The sequence below is a fragment of the Myotis davidii genome, unplaced genomic scaffold (genome assembly GCF_000327345.1).
Source record: "Myotis davidii unplaced genomic scaffold, ASM32734v1 scaffold993, whole genome shotgun sequence".
In the NCBI taxonomy this organism is placed as follows: domain Eukaryota; kingdom Metazoa; phylum Chordata; class Mammalia; order Chiroptera; family Vespertilionidae; genus Myotis; species Myotis davidii.
The window spans coordinates 1,357,079-1,385,005 of NW_006285483.1; the positions used below are offsets into that span (position 1 = coordinate 1,357,079).

The 27,927-nt window shown below is 38.7% G+C and overlaps 1 protein-coding gene across 4 annotated transcripts in view; it reads left to right on the plus strand.

Moving 5' to 3' along the window:
- Positions 1 to 25,778, plus strand: part of TADA2A (transcriptional adaptor 2A) — a 50,521-nt gene extending 24,743 nt beyond the window's left edge. For 2 of the 4 annotated variants that reach the window (XM_006756177.2, XM_015559073.1), the window contains 11 exons: positions 1,663 to 1,820; positions 3,155 to 3,243; positions 4,433 to 4,505; positions 12,097 to 12,160; positions 13,576 to 13,619; positions 16,635 to 16,745; positions 18,516 to 18,587; positions 20,312 to 20,444; positions 20,996 to 21,039; positions 22,822 to 22,895; positions 24,312 to 25,778. In XM_006756177.2, the coding sequence (XP_006756240.1) occupies positions 1,663 to 1,820; positions 3,155 to 3,243; positions 4,433 to 4,505; positions 12,097 to 12,160; positions 13,576 to 13,619; positions 16,635 to 16,745; positions 18,516 to 18,587; positions 20,312 to 20,444; positions 20,996 to 21,039; positions 22,822 to 22,895; positions 24,312 to 24,497 (1,048 nt within the window). In that variant the 3' untranslated portion in view covers positions 24,498 to 25,778. The remainder of the gene's footprint in view (positions 1 to 1,662; positions 1,821 to 3,154; positions 3,244 to 4,432; positions 4,506 to 12,096; positions 12,161 to 13,575; positions 13,620 to 16,634; positions 16,746 to 18,515; positions 18,588 to 20,311; positions 20,445 to 20,995; positions 21,040 to 22,821; positions 22,896 to 24,311) is intronic. The other 2 variants (XM_015559074.1, XM_006756178.2) reach the window with 2 other exon arrangements.
- The last annotated feature ends 2,149 nt before the right edge of the window (positions 25,779 to 27,927 follow it).

Consider the following 27,927-nt stretch of genomic DNA (forward strand, 5'->3'; position numbering starts at 1 on the left):
GCCTTAGGTAGTAACACTTAATCCCACTGCTTTCGTTTTTGTTCTTTGGGAGTACTTTGACACTGATGATAACATTGTATGAATTAGACAACAGAGAGTTTATTAAATATATTTTGTTCATGAAGAATCTCAAGCTTAGGGACCTGAAATGATTTCTCATGATCACATAGCTTGTTAGTGAAGGACTCTTAAGTAGATCCACCCTGTCCTGACTTCCTAGTATATATAATCTTTCCTGATATTAATAGAATATACTATGCTGCCTCACTTATGTTGAAGTCTCTGAAGGAGACTGGATGAGTTCAGTTCACATTTTGCTTGTTTTATTCATTCAGCATTTATTATAAAATATTGTGTATTTTAAAAAAAAGCACCAAAAAAATATATTATGTATTATAGGGAATACCACAGAAGATAGAAATGTGATCACTTATGAGACACTTGGTAGTCGTCTTTGGCCTTTTTGGTTTTTCATTTTTTCGCTTGCCATTCTAATGCTCTAAAATTTGCTAATCCTCCCTGTCCCCCTTCCCTCTTAGCAAAGATCACAAAAATAATATAGTTTTCCTATCTACTATAAGGTACTAAGCTTGGTGGTGAGGGTGCTAGAGTTAAGAATTATAACACCCTGCCCTCAAGAAGCTTATAATCTAGAATGGGAATATATATGTATACACACATTTTGTTGAAGTACACAAAGCAGAGCATAGTAATGCCTTAGGAGAACAAGTGAAGCACTGTGGAAGAGAGAGATTGAGAGGGGACATGGAGAGAGTTCACCTCCACCTCTTCATTCTGGGCTAGGGTTCAGGAGTCTTGAGAACAAATTCTGGCTTTGTCACTTATGTGCTTTGTGTTCTTGAGCAAGTTTCTCTTAATGTCTTTGGGCCTCATTTTTTTCATCTGTGAAATTGAGATAGTAAGTACTCACACCACACAGTTAATGGTAGGATTGACTTAAATTATGTTATGAATATTTCTAGCTTATGCTTGGCCTATTGTAAGAGCTCTAGTAAAGAAATTTTGTTCATGCAAAATGTTTTGTAAACTATAAAACATTACGCAAATATAAAACTACTAGAGGCCCAGTGCACAGATTTGTGCACCGGTGGGGTCCCTTGGCCTGGCCTGTGGGGATTGGGCCAAAACCAGCGGTTGGACATCCCCTGAGGGGTCCCGGAGTGCAAGAGGGCACGCTGCAAAGTTGTCACCCAGCAGCTCCTGCATTGAGTGTATGCCCCTGGGGGTCAGTGCGCCTCATAGCTAGTTGCTTAGTCTTTTCTATATAGATATTTATGTATGTACATTTTTATTGTTCCAAAGTGGCTTGTTTTTATTTATAGCAATCCTTTCCATGGGGCCTAGCTCACAGGGTAATTACAAGCTTTGTAGTGATTTTTCACTTCTTTTGGTGGAAAGGAAAGGGCTTTTCAGATATTGTTTCTATATCTTGGAATAGCAGGATTTAGAATAGCAGATTATACCAATATTAGCCTTGTAGTTGTCTTATTGTTCTGCTGATAGCTCCATGACACCAGTTTGGAAGTATCAAATCCCAGACATTATGTGGATAGGACTTAAAATTTGTGAAGAACAAACTTGCTTTATCATTATGTGTAGTTGAAAACACTACTTCCTTCTCTTTTCCTCACATTCCTCTAGGCAGGATGTAGCCAATCAGATGTGTACCAAGACCAAGGAGGAGTGTGAAAAGCACTATATGAAGCATTTCATCAACAACCCTCTGTTTGCATCTACCCTGCGTAACCTGAAGCAAGCAGAGGAGGCAAAAACTGCTGACACTGCCATTCCATTTCTCTGTAAGTGCCTCCCTTTTTAAAAGAGATACTTGGGTCATCTCTGGGCCCTGTTGCATAGCAAATACATAATGGTTTGTTGACATGGACAGCTAATGAGTTTACGAAATACAGGAGGAGTTGGCATGGCCATTATTGGGAGTCAGGGCCATAATGGGGCCAGGAGGGAACATCTCCCAGAGGCCAGAGTTCTATACTGGATGTCAGGGTGCCTGGGTCCAACGTGTAGTTACTCATGAGACTTGCAGTTCCATGCTATTGTGAACACCAGGCTTTTTATAATCCCTTTGGAGAGTTTATGATTGTAGATATTAGTTAATAAGAAAGCCCACTATTTGAGTTATTATCATTAATTATTAATCATCCCAGTGTTAAGCCCAAGAAGCAATTCGTTATTTTTGTTCACTTCGTTGTGGCAATAATAGCACACTTTTTTTTTTTAATCACATGTGGCTGAGGGACCCATGGGTCTTTTAACAAAACATAACCAAAACTGTGATGAATTATAAATGGACATCTTTCCTCAATGACTCCCAGAGCACAAGTAATGAAATATGAATGTTTTCCCTTCCTCCCTCCCTTTCCTCATATTCTTAGAAACAGTTTTGTAGCTGACTGCCTCCAAGCCTGATGATACCTCGTATTTGGATAGTACTTGGAATGTTGTGCTCAGTTCCTAAATCCATTAGATCCTTTGTTCCTCATAGAAACCCAGTGACCTAGGCAGAGCAAGTGCTTTTGTTTTACACATAAGGAAACAGATTCACAAAGGTTAATTTGTGCAAGGTCATGTGGATGTTAGGGGACTAGTGGATGTTAGAGCTGGGACTCAATTTCAGTTAACTTCCAAACCCAATAGGGTCTTTTTGGCCTCTCAGTTGGATGAGATTTATAAATTGAGATTAGTCCTAAAGCATAAGGATGCTGAAGGAAACAGGGTAAAAACCTATGTTCTATAATATTAAAGAAAAGATCCTTTGTTTTTTCGCCTGTCAAAAGCAAAAAGCAGAGCGAATTTTCTTATCTTTACTTCAAGGTTTTCTTAAGTCTTAATTTCCTTTTTTTTTTTTTTTTTTTTTTTTGATCGAACCTGGGACCCTTCAGTCCATAGGCCGACGCTCTATCCACTGAGCCAAGCCGGCCAGGGCTTAATTTCCTTTTTAAAAAATCAGTCTGTTTCCGTAATAGTTTATCTCTTTCACTTCTCCCTTTATAAAAAGCTTTGAATTTTATTTATTCTCTCAGATGCTGTCTTTCTCCAAACAGAAATATTTTAGAGTGTAAATGACTGTTTATGTGTCATTTAAAGTGAATAAGAAAAACTCTAAATTTTCCAGCGGCAGAAGACCCTCCCCGACCTACCTTTGACTCTTTGCTTTCTCGGGACATGGCAGGATACATGCCAGCTCGAGCAGATTTCATTGAGGTAGGAGAAACTCATTTTTGTTTCTGATGAGGCTTATATCTCGTAGCCATAGGTTTCATAGCACTAAAAAAAGATTTTCAAAGCCCTGTAATTTGTAGTCCCTTATGCAGTGACATTTTCTTCTGTTTGAGTGCTTTTTCTCATTTGTAAACATTTTCACATGTAGAACAGTGAAAGTTCTTCAGGCCAAGAGCCTGTTTCTTAAATTTCAGTGGTGTGGGCTCCCACTTTCTTAGTAGGTGTGGGGTTTCTATAGACTGGTTCTTATTCCATACCTAAGGGGTTTCAAGGTTGTACTATATCAGGGGTTGGCAATTTTTTTCTATTTAAGGGCCAGATGGTAAATATTTTAGGTTTTGTAGACCAAAAAGTCTATTTTGCAACTGAACTTTGTCACTATTGTTGCAAAAGCAGCATGGATAATATTGTAAACAAATGAGCCTGCCTGTGCTCCAGTAAACTTTGTTTGTAGAAACAGGCAGTGGGCTGGATTTGCTGACCCCTGTACTGTGTTTATAAGATAAAGAATGACAAATGTATATAAAAACTACACGTTCCTTGTTCGGCTATAGAGTTAAAAGCCCTGTGAATGTAGTCATAAGTTGCTTGATTTATATCTAATTCACAATTACAGTGCTCTTAGAGGTAAGTTGAAAGTTTTAGTGAGCTACAAACAATTTTGCTAGCCATGCCCAGAACTGCATTTTTTTCAAGGCAAGTGATATTGTAGAGCTACCCCATAGACGCTATCCCTACGATTTCACTCATTGACTAGAATATGAGTACAGTGAGCTACACAAGCACAGTTGCATAAATAGAGCCCTCAGAAGGTAGTAAAAAGGTAGATGAATTAATGCAGACAATTTTCATACCGGAAGATCTAGTCAGAGTTAGATTTTCTGGGGTTACCTTTTATAAACAGACTACTTTTAATTTTTAGAACAATAGCTTTGGCTTTATTCATGAACTCATAACTGTTCTCATTTTTGCTGTCAGAACTGCCTGAAAGCCTCTTAGATTTCCCCCGTGATTTCTCATTATTGAGGCAGTATCCTGGCTTTGTACCCCATTCACTACTTTTAAAGGAGTGTTTGCCTGTGTATTTTCTACTTCTAATGCATGGCTACTGTAAAGGTATTACTCAAAACTGATAAGTTTGGGGTGGGAATTTTTTTTTCCCCTCAAACAGGAGTTTGACAATTATGCAGAGTGGGACTTGAGAGACATCGATTTTGTTGAAGATGACTCGGACATTTTACATGGTAACATTTTGTTTTAACAAATGTTTTTATTGATTGCAAACTATGTGATGGTACTGTGTTGGGGTCTAGGAATCTAAGGATGAATAAAACATGTCCCCTGCCCTAAACGGGACTCAAAACCTAGTGATTAAGTTGCTGAACTTAACTTTTTTTGTTGGGTTTTGGCCACAATGAAAAAGATCATTTGTGCTGATGGTGAGAACGTTGATTATATAATGGTAGTTGGGAATATCCCATTCCTTGGAGTATAGATCTTCCTTTTGACTGAGGTAGGGCTACATTGAGGTAATTAGTTAACTGGCCCTCACTGCCTCCTGAGAAGGAAGGGGGCCAATGTGAAGAAGACCTTGGGACTTCAGTAGCACCTACTGGTGCTAGATGTGCACTATGATTTGTTAACCAAAATTTCCCACTGCAGAGGAAAAGAATGGAAGTTTTTTGAGGATTTTTTAGACCAAGATTAGGAATTTCTCATTTCTTAGAACTGTTGAATTTTTAACATTTCTGAATTCTCATCTAAGATTAGCTCTTTAGGGATTTATGTCAACTGTTGTGTTATAATATAAATGGTTAATACCAACAGAGCTCTTAAAAGTGGATGGTTAGCCCTGGCTGGTATAGCTCAGTTGGTTGAGCATCATCCCATGCACTGAAAGGGCACCGGTTCAGTTCCCAGCCCTGGCACTTACCAGGTTTGCAGGCTTGATCCCCAGTAGGAAATGCACAGTAGGCAGCAGATTAATGTTTCTCCTTCTCCCTTTCTCTCTCTCTAAAAATCAATAAATACATTTTTTAAAAATTGGATGATTAGACTTTTGTTGAATCTTTCCCCCCTCTTTCTGTTTTCAGTGATCTACCTATTTGAAATAATCCCTAGTCTTTCATTTCAGTTCAGAATTGAAATTGAATGTGATACAATGTGAACAGTGCTCCCTTGGATTCTGTATTCCCCAGGCAGCATCTTCATTGTTTCTCTTAAATCTATATTCCAGGCAGGGAAGGCAAGTGGAATCCTTGTTGAATTATAGATAAATCAAGTTTTCATGTGGCATTAACTGCTACTCTGTCATTAGAAGGGGAATTTGATTCCATAGAAGAGCTGCCTAGGTGTTTGTTATACCAGATCTAGAACAAAGAAAGTTCTCACAAAAATTTTATCTCTACATATTTCTTGAGCCATTTTCTTTTCAAAATTTCATTTCTCTTCTCCCACACAACTTTAAGGAAAGGCAGAGTGACGCAGATTGAACTAAAAGAGAAAAGCTTGAAAGCAAACCAGTTTGGCATTCACTAGATTCATCATTGTATTTGTTCAGTCATCCTGTCAATCTCTTCTTTTCAACCCCGGGTAACTCATGTTATTGTCTTTTCTCACCTGTGTCGTTGTTCCCTTGAAGGTAGTGCGTGGATTGCCATTCAGTATTTCTCTCATATACACCAGCTTTAATTGAAATGGGATTGTTTTCTAGCTTGTAGCTCTCTTTTCCAGAATGCAAAAAAAAAAAAGGCAACTTAATAAACATAATCTTTTATATACTGTTCAAAAGTACTGAACTTTTGAAAGTTAGAATCTCTAATGTTAATAATGGCTAAACTATGTAAGAGACTTGATGAATTATTTCTCTAGGCCCTAATCCAAGGTCTTCATTCTTAAGCCTCAACATTATTAAGAAAAGTGTAATGGTTGGGATTTAATTTCACTCTTCATTCTTCGTAGAAGCAAGATCTGTAATTTGTCCTGGTGCACTTGTGCTACTTTCTGTTAAGTGGGAGCAAAAGGGAAAAAAATTAGAAAGAAGCAATTGATTGCTTAACAGTTTTTATTTAAGTTAGCATTTCAAACCTAAAACATACTTTAATTATTTGTGATCTTTCTACAATCTCTACAACTTTGTTAAGTCATTTTTTTTTTCAAATGGGACCTTTCCTTTATTTCAAGAAAAATGATTTTAAATATAATATTACATGCAGTAAACATGAGTATCTCAAGAAAAATGATTTTACATATAATAATTTTACATGCAATAAACACCAATTATTCAAGAAAAACTATCTTAAATATAATAATATTACACGCAATAAACATTAATATTTTAGGAAAACTTGTTAGTCACTTGATTTTAGTTCATTTGAACTAGAACCAAAGCATCAGTTATTGATTGTTACAAAGCATCAGTTATTGATTGTTAGCATACTGGTAAGTGGCTTTAACATAACATAAATAATAACCCCTGCATCCCCTTTCCTTCCTGTCTAGTAGTGGATGTTGAAATGGGTGCTTTTTAAAAGGTAATAACATTTTTTTTCTTTATTTTATTTTTTTCCCCATCACCATTTATCCCCCCCTATACCTGCCTAATCCACCTTCTAATCTCCAAAAAGGTGATAATATTTTAAAGAGGTTTCATAGTACTAGAGGGAAGACTTGTTGGTGCCATAAAGGGATGCTTTGTTTATGTCTCTACGTTCTTAGCTCCTCTGGCAGCATGACCCTCTGTCCAATGGGACATATTGCCCCTGAGCTGAGCGGTTCCTCCCTGAGCACTCATTGAAAGGGGACTAGGAGCCCAAGGAGACTCAGGAAGGAATGAGAAGTAGCACACCCAGAACAGACAAAGGAACACATATTTTGTGCAAATCAGAACACTGATTCAGCCTTGGGCTTGCTTCTGAGTCACTGTATGATCTTGGGCAAGTCCTTAGAATCTTGCTTACTGTTTTTTGTGTCCCCTGCCAAAAAAAAGGGGGTGACACTGATTAGTCATAGAGTGTGAATGTCTCCAATGAAAGATGGTACATAATTCAGGTGACATTATTACCATTCCATTATACCATTATACTCCTAATATTACTGAGCATTAACAACATTCCTTTTATGTTTCCTCACTTACAACTACTAGAAGGAAGCAAACTGTTTGGCTGGGTTTGTTTTTTATATTCCATCCCAGGGCATCTAGAAGATCAACAGATGCTACCAAGCCCCTTTCCTTACCCAAAGACTTTTGCTATGATTCATGGAATTTGTCTAATAAAATGGAGCTGAATGGTCCATTATAGAGGCCTGAGACACAATGGAGGGATAATAAAATTGCATTCCAATCATACCAGAAGGCTTTTAGAATGGGCCCAAAGAATATACAAGTGAAGCAGTGTCTGAGGAAGAAAATAAGGAAGTTCTGGGAGCCCTAAATAACACCTCCTTATATTTTATTGAAATAAGCAGAAATTATGGGTTCAGAAAGAGACTAGCAGAAGACTCATAACTTGGCACTCTTGTGTGTCATGGTGTATTGTGGGAATTTCAGTGCAGACACACAGTGTAGTTCCTTTTTCCTGCTTTCATTTGGGAAAATCTCTTAAATTTGTGAACTCCTCTTTCCCAGAGTTTCACAGGGTCTGAAATCCTGGTTGCAACATCTTCTAACCATTGCTGTCTCATAACTGAAGCAAGCAAGAGGCATTATCATTATAAGCTCCTTCCTATGTGTTGTGTCTGTGTGTTCAACACACCTCAGGGTTGCACATTAAAAGAGTTTATTCTCCTTTTATTTGGAAAGATAATTTCAGCAAAATTTTTTGGCCAGGCATGGATTTTCCCTCACTTCTCCACCCACCCCCAGCCCTTTTTTGGCCAATATTGTCAGCCTTTAGATCCTTTTACAGTTAGCAGATCAGAGATTCACCCTGATCTCTACACACACTCACCTTTTCCAAGTGCCCTTCCCCTTCATAGTGATTTCACTATCTTATGCTTAGGACATTTTAGACATAAATGCTATTAATAACAGTTAATACATAGTAGCATTTAAGTCCTTCACACATGTGAACTCATTTAATCCTCACAAAACACTATGAATTGGGCATTATTATTATATCCACTAGAGGCCAGGTGCATGAAATTCGTGCATGGGGGAGGGGTGGGTTGTCCCTCAGCCCAGCCTGCACCCTTTCCAATCTGGGATCCCTTGAGGGCAGTCGGACATCCCTCTCACAATCTGGGACTGCTGGCTCCAACTGCTTGCCTGCCTGATTGCCCCTAACTGCTTCTGACTGTCAGCCTGACCACCCCCTAACCACTCCCCTGCCGGTCTGATCAATGCCTAACTACCCTGCTGGCCCAATTGCCCCTAACTGCCCTCCCCTGCTGGCCTGGTCGCCCCCAACTGCCCTCCCTTGCTGGCCATCTTGTGTCCACATGGGGGTGGCCATCTTGTGTCCACATGGGGGTGGCCATCTTGTGTCCACATGGGGGTGGCCATCTTGTGTGTTGGAGTGATAGTCAATTTGCATATTACCTCTTTATTAGATAGGATTTTATAGCTGAGGAATGGAAATACCAAGTAACTTGCCTGAGGTAATATAACCTGCAAGTGACAGAGCCATCTCCAAAGTCTATGATCTTAATACTGTACTAATTATCTTTAAACCTTAAATCTTTGTTGCTGGGTTCATATTGAGAGGTGGAATGATATTCACATTTGTTGTCTCCTATGGCTTAACCACATTCCTGATAAATAAGAATAGATATGTTCCCATTTTACATTCAGGGTAATGTACAAAGGAGTTAACTTACTTGCCTCAGGCCTCCTAATTGCTGACATTAACCTTTAGGTCATGTAGTCTTATTTCCTTCACATAACTGATTGTGTACCTCTCGGGCCAAAAGCTAGGGAGGTGGGGGGAGGTTGGAATGACTTTTAAAAAAATTAAAAAAAAAAAAAAAACGGAGTCATAGGTTTGAACTTGTGTGGTTGTAATAGGCATTTTGATCGGCTTTCCTGCAGTTAAGGCCTCTGACTTGATTTTCTTGCCAAATAAACAGTAGTGCCTTGTGACGGGTGGTTTTGGTTTGTTTTTGTTTTTAATATATTTTTATGGATTCAGAGAGGAAGGGAGAAGGAGAGATACAAATATCAATGATAAGAGAGAATCATTAATTGGCTGCCTCCTGCACGCCCCCCACTGGGGATCTAGCCCTTGACTGGAATCAAACTTAGGACCCTTCAGTCCCTAGGCCAATGTTCTATTCACTGAGCCAAACCAGCTAGGGCTGATTTGTTTGTTTTTAATGATCTCTGGTTCTTTGTTCCCACTTTACTGGAACCTCCAGTCACTATAAGTGGAATGTGAACTGATGATTCTCATTCTTGCAGTGTTTGCCTTGTTAATTCTATTCTGTCTGCTGTGCTGTGGTCCTCTCTGAGTTATAAATGAAGAACTTAAAATCAATTGCTGCAACTTGAGTGTGCTTTATCAAGGAAAGAGAGAGCTTCAAATACGAATCTTCTCTACGTGTTTCTTTCCTTCCCTTTGTTACCCAAAGCTAGTTGTACATGTTTAAACTATTGAAATGATCAAGCCATAGAACTAATTATCAGCAGTATTTATTTACAGATTTATTTATTTTATTTATTTTTTATTTTGGTAACAGTCTCTTCAGTTTTTCTGTTTTAATTAAGTCATCCCCACACAAATCTCAGGAAATAGCATGGTAAGTTAGTGTCTTAGAAAAATAACAAAAAATATTTTGTCAAAATTAGCAGTGATTTCCACTACATCATGAAGTAGTTTCTTTCCTATTGAACTCATCTTATTATTGTGTGGATCTTATTGGGTGGATAAATGAAATGAGGCACATAAAGAGCCTGGAACATGATAAATAGTGTATTTTAACTATTTCCTTAACTGTTATATTTGCTCCTTTTTCTGGTTGAACATTTGACTTCCTAAGTCTATTTGTCATAAGAAATAGAATCCACTCTAAAACTTGCATAAGGTTACACTGCATGTCAGAGACACATCCTCCCCTCCCTTTTCTTATCCTCCTTTTCCCCACACAGGCATGTAAAGTGCATCTCCACCAGCACAGCATTCTAGAGCCTATCATTGCACAGCAACTGCTAGAAATGGTGGCAGGGCATGGGGCCATTCTATGGTACTTGGGCTTGCATATGGAACCACCCTATAAATCAAGAAAGAGTTCATTTGTAGAAAGAGTTCTGCTACCTAAAAAAGGTTTGAAAACCATTGCCTTAAATCATGGACTTGTTATCATTGAATTATTTTTAGTTTGTTGGCAGTTATGAGAAAAAAATGAAACAATGATGTTTAAATTTTTTTTTAAATATATTTTATTGATTTTTTACAGAGAGGAAGGGAGAGAGATGAGAGAGAAACATCGATCAGCTGCCTCCTGCACATCTCCTACTGGGGATGTGCCCGCAACCCAGGTACATGCCCTTGACCGGAATCGAACCTGGGACCTTCCAGTCCTCAGGCCGACGCTCTATCCACTGAGCCAAACCGGTTTTGGCAGATGTTTAAATTTTTGAACTTGTTAGAAAAGAACAAAAAAATTTTCATGGTAGTTAACACTTTTTTTTAATACTTAAACTTAAAAAAATATTGCATTCTCTCACCTCTTCAGATCATCCAGCTAGAACTTATTTTTATCTTAGATCCAAAGGAGAATGGCCTAGATAAAGTATTTCTGGTCATTTCCCAGTGATTGAAGTTACAGACATATGTAATGCATCTGTTCATAGCCCAGCATGTTAGATTTCGATATTTCTTCTTTCTAATCTGAGACTATCCTTAGGGCAAGTAGACAGTAATGAGTCAGGATGAAGTATCCAGAATTTATTTCTGTTTTCCCGCCAGGGCTACCATGTTGATAGTGCACCAGGTTTGTACATTGATCAACTTTTGTTTGCTTTCATGTAGTGAAAGAAATGATGATTCTAAGAAGCCATTGAGTTCTGCTCTCTTCATTAATTGGTTCCATTTTTCCCCTACTCTAAAACTATTTCCAGCAGAAGCCTGGGTTTCAAACAGTTCCATGGAGGTGCGTGCCCTCAGGGACTAGTACTAGGAAAGGTAGCTGGATATGGAGTAGGGAGAGGAGGTTCAGCTAGAGCACATCTAACATCCATCATTGCAAAACAAGGTATAAGAGTTGCTCTAGCCTAGCAGAACATATAAATCTGTGCTGACTCATTGCCCCCATGAGCTAAACCGGAACTTGTATCTCACATTTTTTGGATGAGATTGGATTGCTTTTTTTGTTTATTAGTATTACAGAGGCTGTAGTTTGGAATGAAGCTTTCTATCCTGGAAGAAGTAATTGTCATACACAAACAAATTCCTTATTGTGAAGGCTGAAGGCTGGTGTGTTACTAGAAATTGTTACCTAACATTTGAATCATGTATTTTAGTTTTTTCAGAGGACACATCAGATCATATTTTGTGCTCTAGGGCCCCTTTCTTCGTAAATATCTTCAGTAATTAAAACAAAATCACCAAACTCCAACTTACACAATACTTAAGGAGATAACAGGTTATTAGAATAGTTCTAGTATCTACTGAAGTTATTAAGTCTTACCATTTCTTCAGAATTCATACATTGTAGATTAGAAGAATGGTTTAATGTAACATAGCTCTAACTTAATTCATTTCTCTTAATATTTTTTCTGTAGTTAATGATTGGTCTCCTAGATCACTGAGTGAGTATGGAATAGTTAGCAATATGAGGTGTAAAGATTTTTATTTTTGTCTTAGCTTTATTTATATGTATTTGTTTGTTTATTTAAAGCTCTGAAGATGGCTGTAGTAGATATCTACCATTCCAGGTTAAAGGAGAGACAAAGGCGGAAAAAGTAAGTGTAGAAAACCTCCTTTCAGCTTTGGACTATTGGCCACATACACATATAGTCGATAAGAATGTTCCAGTTGTGGTTTATCTTGTTACCTTGAGGAAGACCTTGGGTCTCAGTTTTTCCATCTATCAAATGAGGATAATCATACCTGTCGGGGGGTTTTTGTTGTTGTTTTGGTGGTGGTGTGTGTTTTTTTTTACCTCCTCCTTAACCTTTCTTGAAGTATTAATGCCCAGTGAAGAATGTGGGTACACTGTTTTAAGGAAAAAAGGAATAAGATAAATTCAAGATATTAAGTTGTTATGCTTTTTATAATGTTCTCATCCTAATGGATTATTTTTTATGAGAATCTTTTATCTACAAGAATTTCAAAGGAAATTCTGAACAAGTTTCAGGCACTCTTGGTTATTCCTTCTCTTTGCAATAGAACAAAAAAACATAGATTCAGACTGAGAAATTATGGATCCCAGACCCCTGTTGGTTTGTTGGTTTACAGACTCTTTTAACATTCAGAGAAGGGTATGTAGAGGTTGTGAGTGTGTGTGTGTGTGTGTAGGCATGTTACTAACACGTGATGTTGCTGACTGGAGATGTAGTGGCATCACAACAATAAAAAGGAATGGAACTTGGGAACTGCTGTACTGATTAAATTGGGGGACACTGTTCAGGGACCAAGATGTGATGTAAAGTAAAGCTCACTCTCTGGGGGTTTGAGTTGACTTCTGAGAAGTGCTGAAGAAGCTTACTCTGCTGCTCTTGTGAGGAGCTTCCTAGCTAGTCATTATACCTCTGGTATAAGTCAAAGGCTCCAGACACATCATCCTGCATGGTTTACTTACATTCTGTTTTGCTTTAAACAACCAATTGGAACTAGACAGTATTATACAACTCAGTTGTTGAGATTGCTGTTGGATATTATGTTTTATGATGCCCTTCCATTAAACATGCAGAATATTTATTTCAAATAGTTTCAAAGCATTATGTCAGTGTGCAGTTGTAAATGTTGAATGTGTGATCATGGTGTCCTTTTATATTAACAGATTTCCCCTAAATTTCCCTTAAATTCCCTAAGCTGAATAAGTTAATTTTTATGACATGAATACAGCTTCCCTTCTGTTTCATCTTAAGTTAGAGACATGTATTTTTCAGTATTTGTAAGTGCTCATTGGTTCATTCATTCATCCAGCAAATAGTTATTGGGAGTCTGCTAAGCCCAAGGAGAGGAAAAATGTATGATGCTTGAGAGCCTACAATTGTGTTAGTGACTAACTGATTTGCAGAACTATGTGGGGAGTGACTTCTTTGGATCTTGATATTTCACTTCAGAATATTTAGGATGTCTGGTAAAAGCTGCATGTGGAAAACATTATTAAATGTAAAACTGACTATAATAAACATTGTGGTTTTCATTCTAGAATTATAAGAGATCATGGATTAATCAACCTTAGGAAGTTTCAGTGTAAGTATTAGCTGTTTTCTTTATTTTAAAATTTCTTCCAACATTAACTGAATAGTTTTAAATCATTTATGGTAGTAGTTCTTAATCCAAGTTGTATATTATCATCATTTAGGAAGCTTTAAAGAATTCTGATACCAGGGTATCACCACAGATTAATTAAGTCAGAATCTCTGGGGATAGAGATAAAGCATCTGTATTTTTATTTTTTTATTTTTTTTTTACAGAGAGGAAGGGAGAGAGATAGAGAGTTAGAAACATCGATGAGAGAGAAACATCGATCAGCTGCCTCCTGCACACCCCCTACTGCCAATTGGCCATGATCAGGGTGGGCCAGCTGAAAAAGTCTTCAAGGCAATCTATAAAAATAAAAGCATAATATGCTAATTAGACCTGACAGCCAAATGACCTTCCTGTCGAAGCTGGGGCTGCGACGGCTGAGCCCCTTGCATGAATTTCGTGCATCAGGCCTCTAGTAAATAAATAAAGATAAAAGTCTTCGAAACAATTCTCTTGAATAGTAAGAGTTAAGGACCATTAATATATAGTCAACATTTGCATGATGATCTTTTAAAAAAATCAGTATAGTAATTACTGTATAGCAACATGAGTATGCATGAATCATTTTCTGGACCTGAGTAGGGTCATGTTTGGAACTATACGTTAAACATAACCTTGAACACCAGGTTGTAAAAATGTTTTGTTTTTTAAATAAACAGAAAGTCGTTTTTCTATTTTGTATCATAGACAAACAAATAACAGTGGCTTTTAGCATTGTGTGATGGTGATAATAAATCTGAGTGGGGTTTTTTAAATGCCAACTTTGAGCTTACTCTTTTAAATATTGGAGATACCTAGGCTGGGCAGAAAGAGTTCCTGTACTTTTTCTTCTACACTGTAGAGTTTGTTCAGCAAATTAGAATGATGATCTCAGAGTAATTGCAATATTTAAATTAAAATGTTTATAATAGTTGTATGTCACAATAATATGTATATTTTTAAGTACCTAATAATTATCCTAGTTGATAGACTCTTACAGGTTTTGATACTCTGGGCTCCTATAGGGTTCAGGTCAGCCAGACATAGGGGTTGTCTTTTAATATAGTCATGAACATAAATATGTTACACTTTATGTCCTTTATTTTTTCACTGTCCATTACATACTTTTCAAGTGATTGTGGTGTTTGGAAGATGTCATTTTTAACAGTTACATAATGTGTTGTGTATATATACTTATATAATACTATACTTAACCTGCCTTTTGTTATTATTTAGCATATTTTCATTTGCTTAATCATTAAAAATAATTCTGTGATGAACTTGTTTATGAATAAAACTTTTTCTATGTTTAGACTTACTTATCTTTTTTAGGTAGAGTCCCAGAAGTGACATAATAGGTCAAAGGATATAATCATGAAAAACTTTTGACACTTGCTGCCAGGTTCCTCTACAAAAGCTGTTATATCAATTTGTATTCCTTCTGGCAGTGTACGAGACTGCCTGTTAAACCTCATCCTCATTGAGAGCTGTGGGTTTGCACAACTAACTCAGAAGCAGATTTCCTTTGCCTTATTAGACAATAATTGGTCAATTCTGGTAGCCACAGGCTTTTCATAATAGGGTCAGTGAGTTTTTAACCTTTATTTATAGTAGACCGTGACTCTTGTGCATATCTAATCTCAGCTGGAGGACAGAGGTCAGTGTAGCCTCCTTACTCTTAACTATGACATGTGCAATGTGGTCTCAGAGGTTTTCAGTGGTCACTATACTGAATGTACATGTGACCTTCAGTATATGGTAGGCAGAGGGTTTTTTTTTCCATCAAATTTTAAAATTATACTCCAAATTCTTCTATATTATCCCTGTAGTGAGAGGCAGGGAAGGGAGGTGGTATTAATAGTGAAAATAATCCATCGGTGGCTGCCCATCTAATTGGCTCTTAGAATTTGTGGGTAAGAATGTCTCCTGCAAGGAAAAATATTCATCTGACAAAAGGACTTAATTTAAATAACTGTCAGAGGTGGACAGAACTAGCCTAGTTCTATTACCTGATTTAAATGACTGAGTAGCACTTTGAGGGTTTCTGGCTGCTCCACCCTACTACTTACTATATTGTTGATGGGTGTTACTTCCCATCTTCTTTGCCAATATCTCTTTTTATTAGACATTTGCTCAGTAGTCATCCTCAAAGTTGCTGACCCTAGGTATCCTGTATGTGTGACCATTTACTTGCATGATAGTTATCAAAATAGAACTTAAGTTGTGGTATTTAACTTAGTGAAGAAATACTGTATGCCTCACTTGAGTAAGTGTATGTAGGAGGAAGATTTTTGGTGAGGCATATAAAAGATGGTACACTTGCCCTAACTGGTTTGGCTGTGGATAGAGCGGCGGCCTGAAGACTGAAGGGTCCCAGGTTTGGTTCCAGTCAAGGGCATGTACCTTGGTTGTGGGCACATACCCCGTAGGGCGTGTGCAGGAGGCAGCTGATCAATGTTTCTCTCTCATTGATGTTTCTAACTCTCTATCCCTCTCCCTTCCTCTCTGTAAAAAATCAATAAAATATAGTTAAAATAAAAAAAAGATGGTACACTTTTTCCAGGCTAGTCTCTTCTAGATGGATTATTGTGTGTACACATTCCTGGTTTTCCTGCAGAAGTTATAAGCAAATTTGCCCAACATTGTTCCTAAGAATGTATGATCTGCCTTTAATTGTCTTTCCCATTGCTGCCAACAATTCCTGCCCCTGTACAGATAAGAGAGAGGTGTGAAGGACACCAGGGTGCTCAGTAGTGCAGATGCTCTCCTGTGATAGCAACATCCCTATGTGATAGTTGTGATGCTGCTATGATTAGTGTTTTGCATTCTTAGCTTTCCTGTTTGCTTCCTGTCATGGGTAAATGAGTCATGTGAAGTCATGAATAATGTCCTTCCATTTCACTTCTTGTGAAAGAAATGCAGAAAACTTAGGGATCCTTGTATTCTTTGTGATGTGGTTGTGTTTTACTTTCTCTGTAGTAATGGAACGGCGGTATCCCAAGGAGGTCCAAGACCTTTATGAAACAATGAGGCGATTTGCAAGGATTGTGGGGCCAGTGGAGCATGACAAGTTCATTGAAAGCCATGCACGTAGGTGGTTTTGAGCCTTGAGTTTGTGTGTGTGTGTGTGTGTGTGTGTGTGTGTGTGTGTGTGTGTGTTTATAAAAATAGGAGAGATAATGATGTGTTTTATGTGAAGTTCCGTAAATAAATACATGGATATTTTTTCTTTGCCCTTATTACCATGAAATTAATTTGGAGCTTTCAGAGTTGGAGGGGAGGTTAAAAAACCTAGTGGCATTCTTTTTCCCCCATATAAACAGTAGTTTAACATTTTTAACCCAACTTTTTGTTAATGACAGTTTTCAAAACTACATACAAAAGCAGAGATGATAGTATAATGAACCCCCCTATATCCATCACCTAGCTTTAACAACTGTCAACACATGGCCAACCCAGTGTCATGTCTGCCACTTTCTTTCCACCCTCAACTGGATTATTTTGAAGCGAATCCCAGGCATTATATTATTTGTTCATAAGTATTTTAGTATTAAAACTACTTTTTTGTTTGTTTTTATCCTCACCAAAGGGTATTTTTTTTTAATTGAATGTAAGAGAGGAAGGGGGTGAGGGGTGTGTGTTGAGGGAAGAGAGAGAGAGAAACATTGATGTGAGAAAGAAACATCAATTGATTGCCTCTTGCATGTGCCCCAACTGTAGATGGAACACGAAACCTGGGTATGTACCCTGACTGGGAATTAAACCAGAGACCCTTCAGTGCACAGGATGATGCTCCAACCAACTGAGCCACACCAGCCAGGGCTTAAAACTAGTTTTTAAAGTGGGGACAGAGTTAGATAACTCATGTAGCTAGTATTTCCATCATTCTCTCGCCTGATACTCTGAGAGAGCTCTACCTAGTTATCCTTTGGCTTTTCACTATAAAAAATTAAAGTTGTTTAAGGGATGGAAGCCTAGACTTGAAAGAGGTGGGGTGGTTTAGTCTACCCTTCATCATGAGATTTATGTGTTTGACATAAGTTTAATTCTGGGAAGGTACTTTAGCAAAGCTCTCACCTTGTTCTCATCATGCAGATATTTCTTACATGGCACGATAGGCTTTTATCTGAACCAGATTGTTGTCCTCACCAAACACCCTGTCTGGTTTTATTCTTCATGTGGTTTATATGAGGTGACTGATGCTTTACTTCCTGTCCCAGTTTGTGCCATCCCTGGGTTATGTATCACTTCAAGGAACTACACCCCACGGATTGTCCGGGCATTTCCTTCATCCTCTGTTACAAAGCACCCAAATAACCCAAGCAGTGCAGCCTGGTCTGTGTGCTCAGAGGAAGTAGAAATCTTTGGTTTATGGGAAACACAATGCTCTTTTGTGTCTGTGAAGAAAGAAATTATCTGGGACTTGAGCACAGAGCTTTTGTCCTTCCCTTGCAAAAGGGCCACATCAAATAATACCGAAGTCAGGTTTCATAAAAGAATGTGGTTATGTGGTAGAACTTTTAACACAGAATAAATAGAGCAGGGAAACTTGATTGCTTAAAAGTTTGTTATTCTCTAGCTAAATGAATTCAGCCAGTTCCCTGTAAGTTTTCTAAAAGACGTTGCAGCTGCTGCTGTCTCCAGCCCCAGACAGCAGCTGGAAGACAGCTGGAGGAGGACTTTCTCAGCGCTAGGGTAAAATTTCTAATGAGGTGTTACCAACAAATAGGATCCCCCGAATGGAATTGCCCCGTCTTTTACGTAAGGCAGAATTACGTAAAATGCTCAACAGCAAAAGCGCTCATTGATGTTGATTGTGTTTCCCCCATTTTCCTCCTCCGTTCTTTTTGGGATGAACAGTGGAATTTGAACTCCGAAGGGAAATCAAGCGGCTCCAGGAATACAGGACAGCAGGCATCACCAATTTTTGTAGTAAGTACTACTTGCTATATCAGAGGCCAGATGTATTCCAAACACATAGAGGAAGTCTCTGTTTGAGGTGATGTGGTGTGTTGTTTTTTAAATAAGCTTTCCTTTTTCAGAATGAGTTTTTAAACCTTTCAGTAAAGTTTCATCTATTTAATCCTTATAAATACCACTGTATGGATTATCTGAGGTAAAATAAAAGTTGCACACAAAAGAAAGGCACTGCTTTAGATTTAGGATTGTGTAGCCTCTTAAAAAAAAGGATTTGTATTCTAATTTTTAGCCTCAGCCGGTTAACATTTAGTGATGCATGGTCTAATCATTCTTATTAACCAAACTTCAACTGGCTTTAGGTGCTTTGACTGAGTGTCTTGAGGTGGTGATATTAATTATATTAATAGTAGCTAACATCGCATAGAAACAGTTTACCATGTTCCAGTCCCTATGCTACCCATTTTACCTGGATCCTGTCATTTAATTCTCACAACACTCATGAGTGAGATATTGTTATTTCCATTTAATGAAGAAGCTAAGGTTTAAAGTGATTAAAGAGCTTTAAAACTCCAGGTCATAGTAGAGCCAGGTCATAAGGAAAGGCAGTGTATTATGGGAGTTAAGAGCTTGAGGTCTAGACTTGGACAGCGTGCGTTTGGATTCTGGCTCTCCTATTTACCAGATCTGTCATTCTGTTCCAGTTTTAATTTCCCAAGTCTCTTACAATTAGTCTGAAGATAAATTAGAGATAATGCATGAGAACGTAGTACAGTAGCAAGCACGCCGTAAATCCTCCACAAATGACAGTTTCTGCTGTTTTATTATTGTTGTTGGAATGATCTTTAGCATTCCCCCCTTCCTGTGGGTTGAAAGCAGTCACCCGGTACCCACAGGAAGTAGCCCTATGTGTGTAAGTTTAGCTTAGTATAATCATTCTTTATTTTTAACAATGGAAATCGTTTTCAAAATAAAATTCTATGTGGAGCCCTAATCTATAAATAAGGTAAAAGTGGAACTACTTTAGTTGAAGTTTAGTGGTTCAGGTCAGGTGTAGAACCCAGAACCACCAGGATGTGGTGGTACCTTTGCTCTTAATGTAAGCCCTGATGGATGTTCATGGGACTAGGGGGCTCCGTGGAACATAGTTTGAAATCTAGTGGTGTGGCATTTTGGCATCTATATACCTTTGTTAACAAGTATAAAACATCACACAACTTTTGTTTAGCCATGGTGCATGTGAAAACTCTGATACCAGTGCTTGGTTACCTGATACTGGCTGCCTCTGGGACAGAGGGGAAAGGAACAGTACTGGTCAGTGAAGGCTTGTTTTTATTTGCAATTCTGATTGCTTTTTAAGGAAGAATATTTGCTTATAGCACTTGTATGACTGAAAAATATATAGACAGAAAAATAGAACAGGAAGCAAATATGACAATATTGAATGTTAATTACTTTTGGGGGTGGAAAGATGAATCATCTTATTTTCTTTGCACTTTTTTATTTTGGGTCCCCCCCCCTCAAAATTTCTTAAAGGTAAAAAAAGGAATAAGAACATTTTAATTTCTTAATATAAAAAGGGATTTTAAACTAGGAGAAATCTACTTTGCTTTTAGAAAACTAATTGTGGAAGCAGTTTTGCAAAGAAACCAAAAAAAGACAAGCCATTTGCTGGTCAGTTAGGAAGCCTTTCTTAGTTCTGCATTATTATTGCAGTTGTGGTTGTTTTACACCTCCAGGTGCCAGAACCTATGATCACCTTAAGAAGACGCGAGAGGAGGAGCGCCTTAAACGCACCATGCTCTCCGAAGTCCTCCAGTACATCCAGGACAGCAGTGCTTGCCAGCAGTGGCTCCGCCGGCAGGCCGACATGTGAGCACTTAGTCCAGGGTGGAGGAGCATCCTTTTGGCCTTTACACGTACTTTCAGGCATTTCCATGGGCACCTACCCATGGCAGGGTAGTAATAATCAGGTAGCTGGAAGAATTGAGAAAATTTTAGGAGTCTCTCAGAAACAAGGCAGTATGACAGTTTTGAGAAACATAGCTGGCCTCCTACAATCCTTCTTTGCTACTTTGATTTTATTTTTTAAAATAAGTAACTTCCCTCTACCCATGTCTCCTCTCTCCCTCCATATCTATTAGTATACTTTCCATTAGAGAAGCATGTTCCTATCTTTCCCCGTGAATGGTCTCCGTAATGTTCTGGGCTCAGAACTCTTAACAAATCCAAGTGATTTCCCTCCCAGAACAGATGTCTTTTCCTGGTTAGTACAGCGGGATAACCTGTAAAACATGTGCAGTCTGTCTCATTCCCGCTCTTCAAAGTAACCGGCCTGATACATGGCAGCCAGACCCACATGTGCTTTTGGAAACTGCCTTCCCTGGTGTGACATAAATTTAAATTCCTCTTCTTCATCCTAGTGATTCCGGCCTGAGTCCTTCCGTTTCAATGGCTTCGAATTCAGGTAATTACTTTTCAAGCTAGAGCAAGTCTTGATTGTTAAGTTTTCATTCTAGAGATTGTGTTGACCCAACAGTCCCTCCCCCCTTTTGTGGAATTGGTGCTTAGACAGAGTAATGGTAATTATGTATTGTCCCAGTTTATAAACATCAGCAAACTTTCAGAATCTTCAAGGCCAGATAGAGACTAGCCTCAGGATTAGAGTACAGAGACAGGGAAGAATAACTCCAAAGAGGTGGTTTCTTTATTTTACCAATGTCTGTGGGCAGTTAGTTGACTGTGGTTGTATCTAAGCACAGATTTTGATGTTTGTCTCAAAGGGGAGAAAATAAAGGTGTGTGTCCTATATGAGCAAAGATGCATGTTACTTGCCAGAAATGCAAGGCTTTCTTTTTAAGTTGGAGACTTAAAAAGATTTTCTCCTCCCTCCCCCCTTTCTCTCAAATAAATAAATAAATAAATAAATAAGAATGAGCTAACATGACCATGCAACATTGGTGTTTGTGTTTCTAAATCATCTGCGCTCACTGATTCTTTCTTGCTTCTTAGGCTGGTATTAGCCCTCTTCACCCCTATATCTAGGTTGTGGAGAAGCCCTTACCCCCTTTGTTAATTTTACAGAGAAGCTTGTTTTCTAGCACAGCAAGCCTCTTAACAGTCCCTCCCCTTTCTCTCCACACCTAAATGACAATACCCATAAAACTTACATTATTCTGTCTACACTTTCTTCTGCTTAACTCAGTCTACCCATCCTCAGCTTAACACTAATCTCAAATAAACTTTTAAAACAAGACCAAAAAATGTTGTACATCAAGCTTCCCATCCTGGGCAGTGTCTTCATACTTAGGTTTCTTTCTCAGGTATGTGAGTTCACCTCAGCCTCTACTTTGCCATATAATAGCTCATTGTTTCTCTCTGTGGATCTTTCCGGTAAACAGGGCTGCTTTGGAAGGAACAGATATTCCCGCACATAATAAATAACAAGGGCCTTTTGCTGGCCTAACAGTCTGCCTTTGATCTGAAGGCAAATGGTACTTGGTTAATTACCATGTTTGCCTTGTACTGCTGGCAGAGTGGCAAGGATTAGGAAATGTCTCCTGCAGAGTTGTTATTTCCATTCATCAGCTGTCAAGGCAGGTAGTGTATGACCTTTCTTAACTAGATGAGCTCTGGGCTTTAGATTTTATTTTTTAATTTAATTTTAAATTTATCTGTATTAAAAGTATTACAGATGTCCCCCTTTTTTGGGGGGGGGCTTTAGATTTTTGAATCTCCTATTGGGTTCAGAAGAAATGGGTAGTAACTGCTATATTAAGTAGTCATATTTGATGCCCTGCTATGTGTGATTATGTGAGTATTTTATTTTTAAAATATATTTTTATTGATTTCAGAGAGGAAGGGAGAAAAGAGATATGGAAACATCAATGATGAGAGAGAATCATTAATAGGCTGCCTCCTGCACGCCCCCTAGTGGGGATTGAGCCCGCAACCCAGATAGGTGTCCTGACTGGGAATTGAACCGTGACCTCCTGGTTCATAGATTGACGCTCAACCACTGAGGCATGCTGGCCAGGCACACAAATTAGCGTTGTTATTTTCAAGTAAACATTGTGGAGCCTGTGTTGCTAATTACACTGGCGCCTAAGGGGACTGGTGGAGATTTCCTACAGCTGGCTATAATGATCTTGTGCCTAACTGGCCTGGCTGCAGTGAACTTTGTTATATTTTCCACCTGAGGACTTGTCACTTCTATGACATATATGCCCTTTTCTGTCTGTGTCTGTAGGGAGACGAAGTGCACCACCCTTGAACCTCACGGGCCTCCCTGGCACAGAGAAGCTGAATGAAAAAGAAAAGGAGGTAACAAAAAAGGGGGCGCTAGAGGAAAGAGGCTGAGAAATCATTGAATTGCCATTACAGGATCAAACCCATTTTTCTCTGCTTAGCTGACAACATGTACAGTTCTAGTCCATCCCCGAAGGCTTACAGTTCTAGTCCATCCCCGAAGGCTGTGCGCTACAGAGCTAACCTCAGAAAGTTAAAAAGCTCGTTTGCCTTCTGGGAGAAGAGCATATGATGTATAAATCCAAATACCAGCTGTCATTTACTGAGCATTTACCATATACCCAATACTATACTAAATGCATTAAAGTAAATGAAATTAATTTTTATAAACCTAAAATAAGATATATATGAAATGGTTACTTCCTATTAGAATGATCACTTTGAGTTGTTCTACACTTTTTCCAACAGTGTAACCATCACTTAAAAGATTTTTGGAATTGTCTCCATAGCATGTTTATAAGCAGAAAGAAAGGAAATTTTTATCATATATAGTCACACATTAATATTGATTTTAAAATGGCATGATTCACTTTTCCTTTCCATTATAATCATCAGACTTGTCTTCATGTTACTTCTGGCTATTTCTAAAATTTACACCCAGCCTCAAAAGAGTCATCATCAAATGTTTTCGGCTCTAAAGTCCATTCCAGAAAAGGGATTCCTCTTTTGTTCCTCAGATGCTCCTTTTACAGTTCCAAGATCAGTGTCCCATCTGCCACTTTGTGCCATTAATTCAGGTCAGATGGTAAAGAAGAGTCGGGGCTGGTATTAGTCTTTTATTATATCCACTAGGAATAGTAAAGATTAGTTTAGTAATATGTTATATCCAAGTATTGCTAAAAAAAGGACACAGGCCATTTGGATCCAAGTATTGAATAGCCTGGAGTTTTATGCATTTTTTATCTTTACCACAACACGGTAACCTTAGACAGCTCATTGCTGGATAATGGCAAATAAACTGGAATGAGCCAGCTTTCTAAAATTTTAGCAGCTAAAAAAAGTGTCCTCTTTTAACAAGATCTCTACATCTCCTCTCCCTCCCAATGTAGGAAATGCAATCATAAAAGCAGGGACCATACTAAAAATAATGTGATTCATACTTGGGAACCCAAGTATCTGCACTGCCACCCCACTGAGCCCTGTGGCTCTTCCCTGACTGGCTGTGTTGGAATGTGCTGGGCCTCTACCCCACCAACACCTGCTAAAGGCTCTCCCAGCATCACTTCCTAGCTTTCTCTTCCTGAGTGTCTCTCTTTAGTGAGTATTCCCTCCAAAGAGGAGACTAAAAGGAATGTAGTCCAGCCACCCAACAGCTCCTATAAATAGTTAGGGGTTGATGTCACTTCTTAAATTTTGTTTTGTCTATACCTGCTGGATTAAATTATGAGAATGATAGATGTTAATGTTTATTAAATGTGCCATGTCTTACAGCTCTGTCAGATGGTGAGGTTGGTCCCTGGAGCCTATTTAGAATACAAATCTGCTCTACTGAATGAATGTAACAAGCAAGGAGGCTTGAGACTGGCACAGGCAAGAGCGCTCATCAAGATAGACGTGAACAAAACCCGGAAAATCTATGATTTCCTTATTCGAGAAGGACACATCACTAAAGCCTGAGGCCTTCAGGGCTTGAGATCTGAAATCACAGGTTTGGAATGTGTTGGACCAAAGGACAGTATGGATATTCTTGAGCTGAATTCTCATTGTAAAACAAGGGGAAGAACAAAGGAAACCTTAAGCTGTAAGAATGTCTACTTTATTCTCTGCCCTGCTTTAAAACACTCTTGCTGTCAGTATTGTGCCGCAGAGTTATATGCTAGATATGCTATTATTAAACGTGAGTGGGCATTCATTCCTAGCACCTCTTGTAACTAAAACAAGAACCATAGTACCTCACGTCATGGTGTCGGTAGAAATGGAACTAAACCAGTCTTCAGTCCCATGGGTCCAGCTCACACTCTTGTATTTGAATGGTTGGTTTTCTCATTATCTGTTTTGCCTTCAAACAATAAAGACAGATTTACAGTAAGAGAAAGGTTATGGACCATGAGAAAGCTTTCTCTTTCCTTCTGAGGATTCTTTGTTTATGAGCACAAGGGAGGGAAATCTCATCATGGTCTTGTCCCAAACTGCATCTTTAATTTGAATGTCTGGTTTTGTACTTTGCAGTCTGTCTAACCTGCAGTAGACTTTTGAGGAGGTGGCATCAGATATAAAATGTCTCGATTATTTTTAGAATTAATAGATTAAAATGTTTTGCTGCTCAATTTGTGGTGTCAAATATTCTGGTAGCTAAAGCACACTTAGGGTGCTGGATGCCTGCCTCATCATACTGCGCTGTCTTTCCTAACATGTGTGTCCTGGACTCACCCTGTTCATACCCTGGGTTTCCCAGGATACCAGGCCCCTGAGGATGGAGATGATGCAACTATCCTCCACTGTGCTTGGATTGAAACCTGAACCTTAATTTCTTAATGGGGAATGGCTAGCTTGCAATAAAAGCTACTTTTAAAACAAAAGTAAAGCAGAGTCATATATGGAACTCAGTAGATATGAGGGTGAGTAACTCCACCACATCTGAAACTTGGTCCTCAAAACTTTCTGTAGAATCAGAAGCCAAACTCAGAGTCATGGTTATCCCATTTCTAATAGAAGGAAGGTTGTATATAGAAATAACTTTAGAATCTGCACAAATTACCTCTAGTCACTGATTCTTTCAACATTCAAAATATCTAATTAAAATATTATATGCTTTGTTGGAAGTGTCTGCTCAGACTTTTTGATGTAAATATGCATGTAGCTTGCTAATAGACTTCATCTAGGAGTTTACAAGTGACAAGGAAACTCTGAGGATCTGAAGGAATTAAAATAATTAAAGACTTCAATATGTAAAAAGGGTGGCTTATGGAAATGGTCTCTTTTCTTTGCATACTCGTCTCTCTTAGGAAAATGTATTCTACTACCACTTTGTTCTCAGTTGCTTACGAAGGGATTGTGTCTTATCCCTGAAAGGCAATTCTGGTTCCAAAAATTCGGAATGCCTTGGACATCAATGTCAGGTGACATCTGTAATAATCTGAAGAGTCCTCAGTCTTGATTAAGGAAGGCTTCCTGGGAGAGGTGAGCTTTTGGGGCAAGGATAAGATCGGGAGGAAAGAGGTAATTTCGCAGATGGAAGGGGGGGACTGTTCCAGACATAGTGGGCGGAGGGTGATATGGAGGCAGCAGAGGGAGTAAGGAAAATGGTGCCAAGAGATTTGGTTGTCTAGGACACAGGGGCAGCTGTGGTAGTTCGGAGTGGGAGGATGGTAGGACAGTCTGGTAGAAACCTCGGAATAAGTTCAACTCTGAAAAACTGATTGGGGAATCAGCAGATTTGATGAGGAAAAACAGCATAGGTGAAAATAGTGATAGAAAAATAAGGCTGTAATTTCAAATAACTGGGTTTTAGAAAGTAGGATTATTACTCTTTTTGTTTTGGTAAACCCAACTTTGCAAAACTTAAGACCTAGAATCCCTAGGGGGTTTCTCAAAGATCAGGCCATATTTTAGGTGATGCGTGCTCTTGAAAGGAGTCACTAAGTCTCTACTTCGATGCACTTGTAATAGAAAAGCATTTGCTAACATATTTGATATTGGCTCGATTAAATACATTATTTTCTTCCATGTTCCTATCACCAAAGGAAGGACCTTCCGTTTACTAAAAATCAAGAACTAGCAAGAGCGTTTCAGAGGATATTCCAGCCATATTAAACAGAGGTCTCAGTCTAGATCATCTCAGAGAGGAACAGTTTACTCTGAATCTCAACATGAATAAGGACTTTTTACTGTTAGGGATTTTTATTGCAATCTAACATTAAAGGTTTCTGCCGACATTTTAGGCACATCTTTCCTGCCGGGGCTGGGAAGGGAGAACGAATTTCTTTCCCTGTAATGACCCTTTTCCTGTGCTTAAAGGCCGAGACTGTCTCTCTTGAGACCAACTATTTGTGGTTTATCCCTTCGTGGACTCTAGTTTTCATCCTTTAACCCATTTAAAATCTGAACTCAGTAGGTAATTAACCAGTCCTTGCTGAGAGTTAAGAACAAGCTGTCCAGTTTTTAGTAATGAAATCACCAGCTTGTGGTTAGCTAAAAGGAGATGACCAATGACATCGAAAACAACAAAATTCCAGTTGGTAAGTCATTCCAGCTTTAGAAATAGGTAGATGTGTAATAAAAGAACTAAAATGGCCCTGGCCTATGTGGCTCAGTCGGTTGGAGAGTCATCCTGTACACAGAAGGGTGGCAGGTTTGATTCCTGGTCAGGGCACATTCCCAGGTTGTGGGCTCATTCCCCAGTTGGGGTGCATTCAGGAGCCAACTCATAGATGTTTCCCTCTCTCTAGAATCAATATTTTAAAATAAACTAAAATGTCCAATATGAACAGTCAGAGCTCCAAAATACAAAGAAAAGCTTGGAAAAAAAACTTGTTTACGTTAACTCCACAACACTTTTCCCCTGGCCTCCAGGCAAGAGAGTCATGTTTTGGAACATGGTTCATCCATTTTTAAGGATCTTGTGGTGGGTGCCTTCTACATACATATTTTATTATTGTTAACACAGAAAGCTTTTCCACTATTGTGTGTACCTGGGTTTTTATGTCTAAATTTCTGAAGTTTGACTCAAGAGGTACTGAATTGGAAGCTTGGCTTTCCTGTCCAATGTGCTTAGACCAGGTGTGGTTAACCCTTCCCTGATCTGCCAAGGGGATCATCTCTGGGACAGTGGGACTCTGCCTTGCCTTGTGTGGAAGAGGTAGCTGGGCTAAGACAAAGGATTTCTCTTCACTCAGACCTAATAACCAGCCCTTCTGAGTGAAATTGAGTAGGATCTCCGAGTACAAGCAAGGCCAGAGCAGCCTGAATAGGATAGTAATGGTCATACTGAAATAGGCATTTAATTTGGGAGTGAGAACAATAGTGAAGAGCATTTAGGGAATATTTTGGAATCAAAGCCTTTCCATGAAACATGCAGCAGGGCTGAGTGTTAGTGTGCTACTTTTGA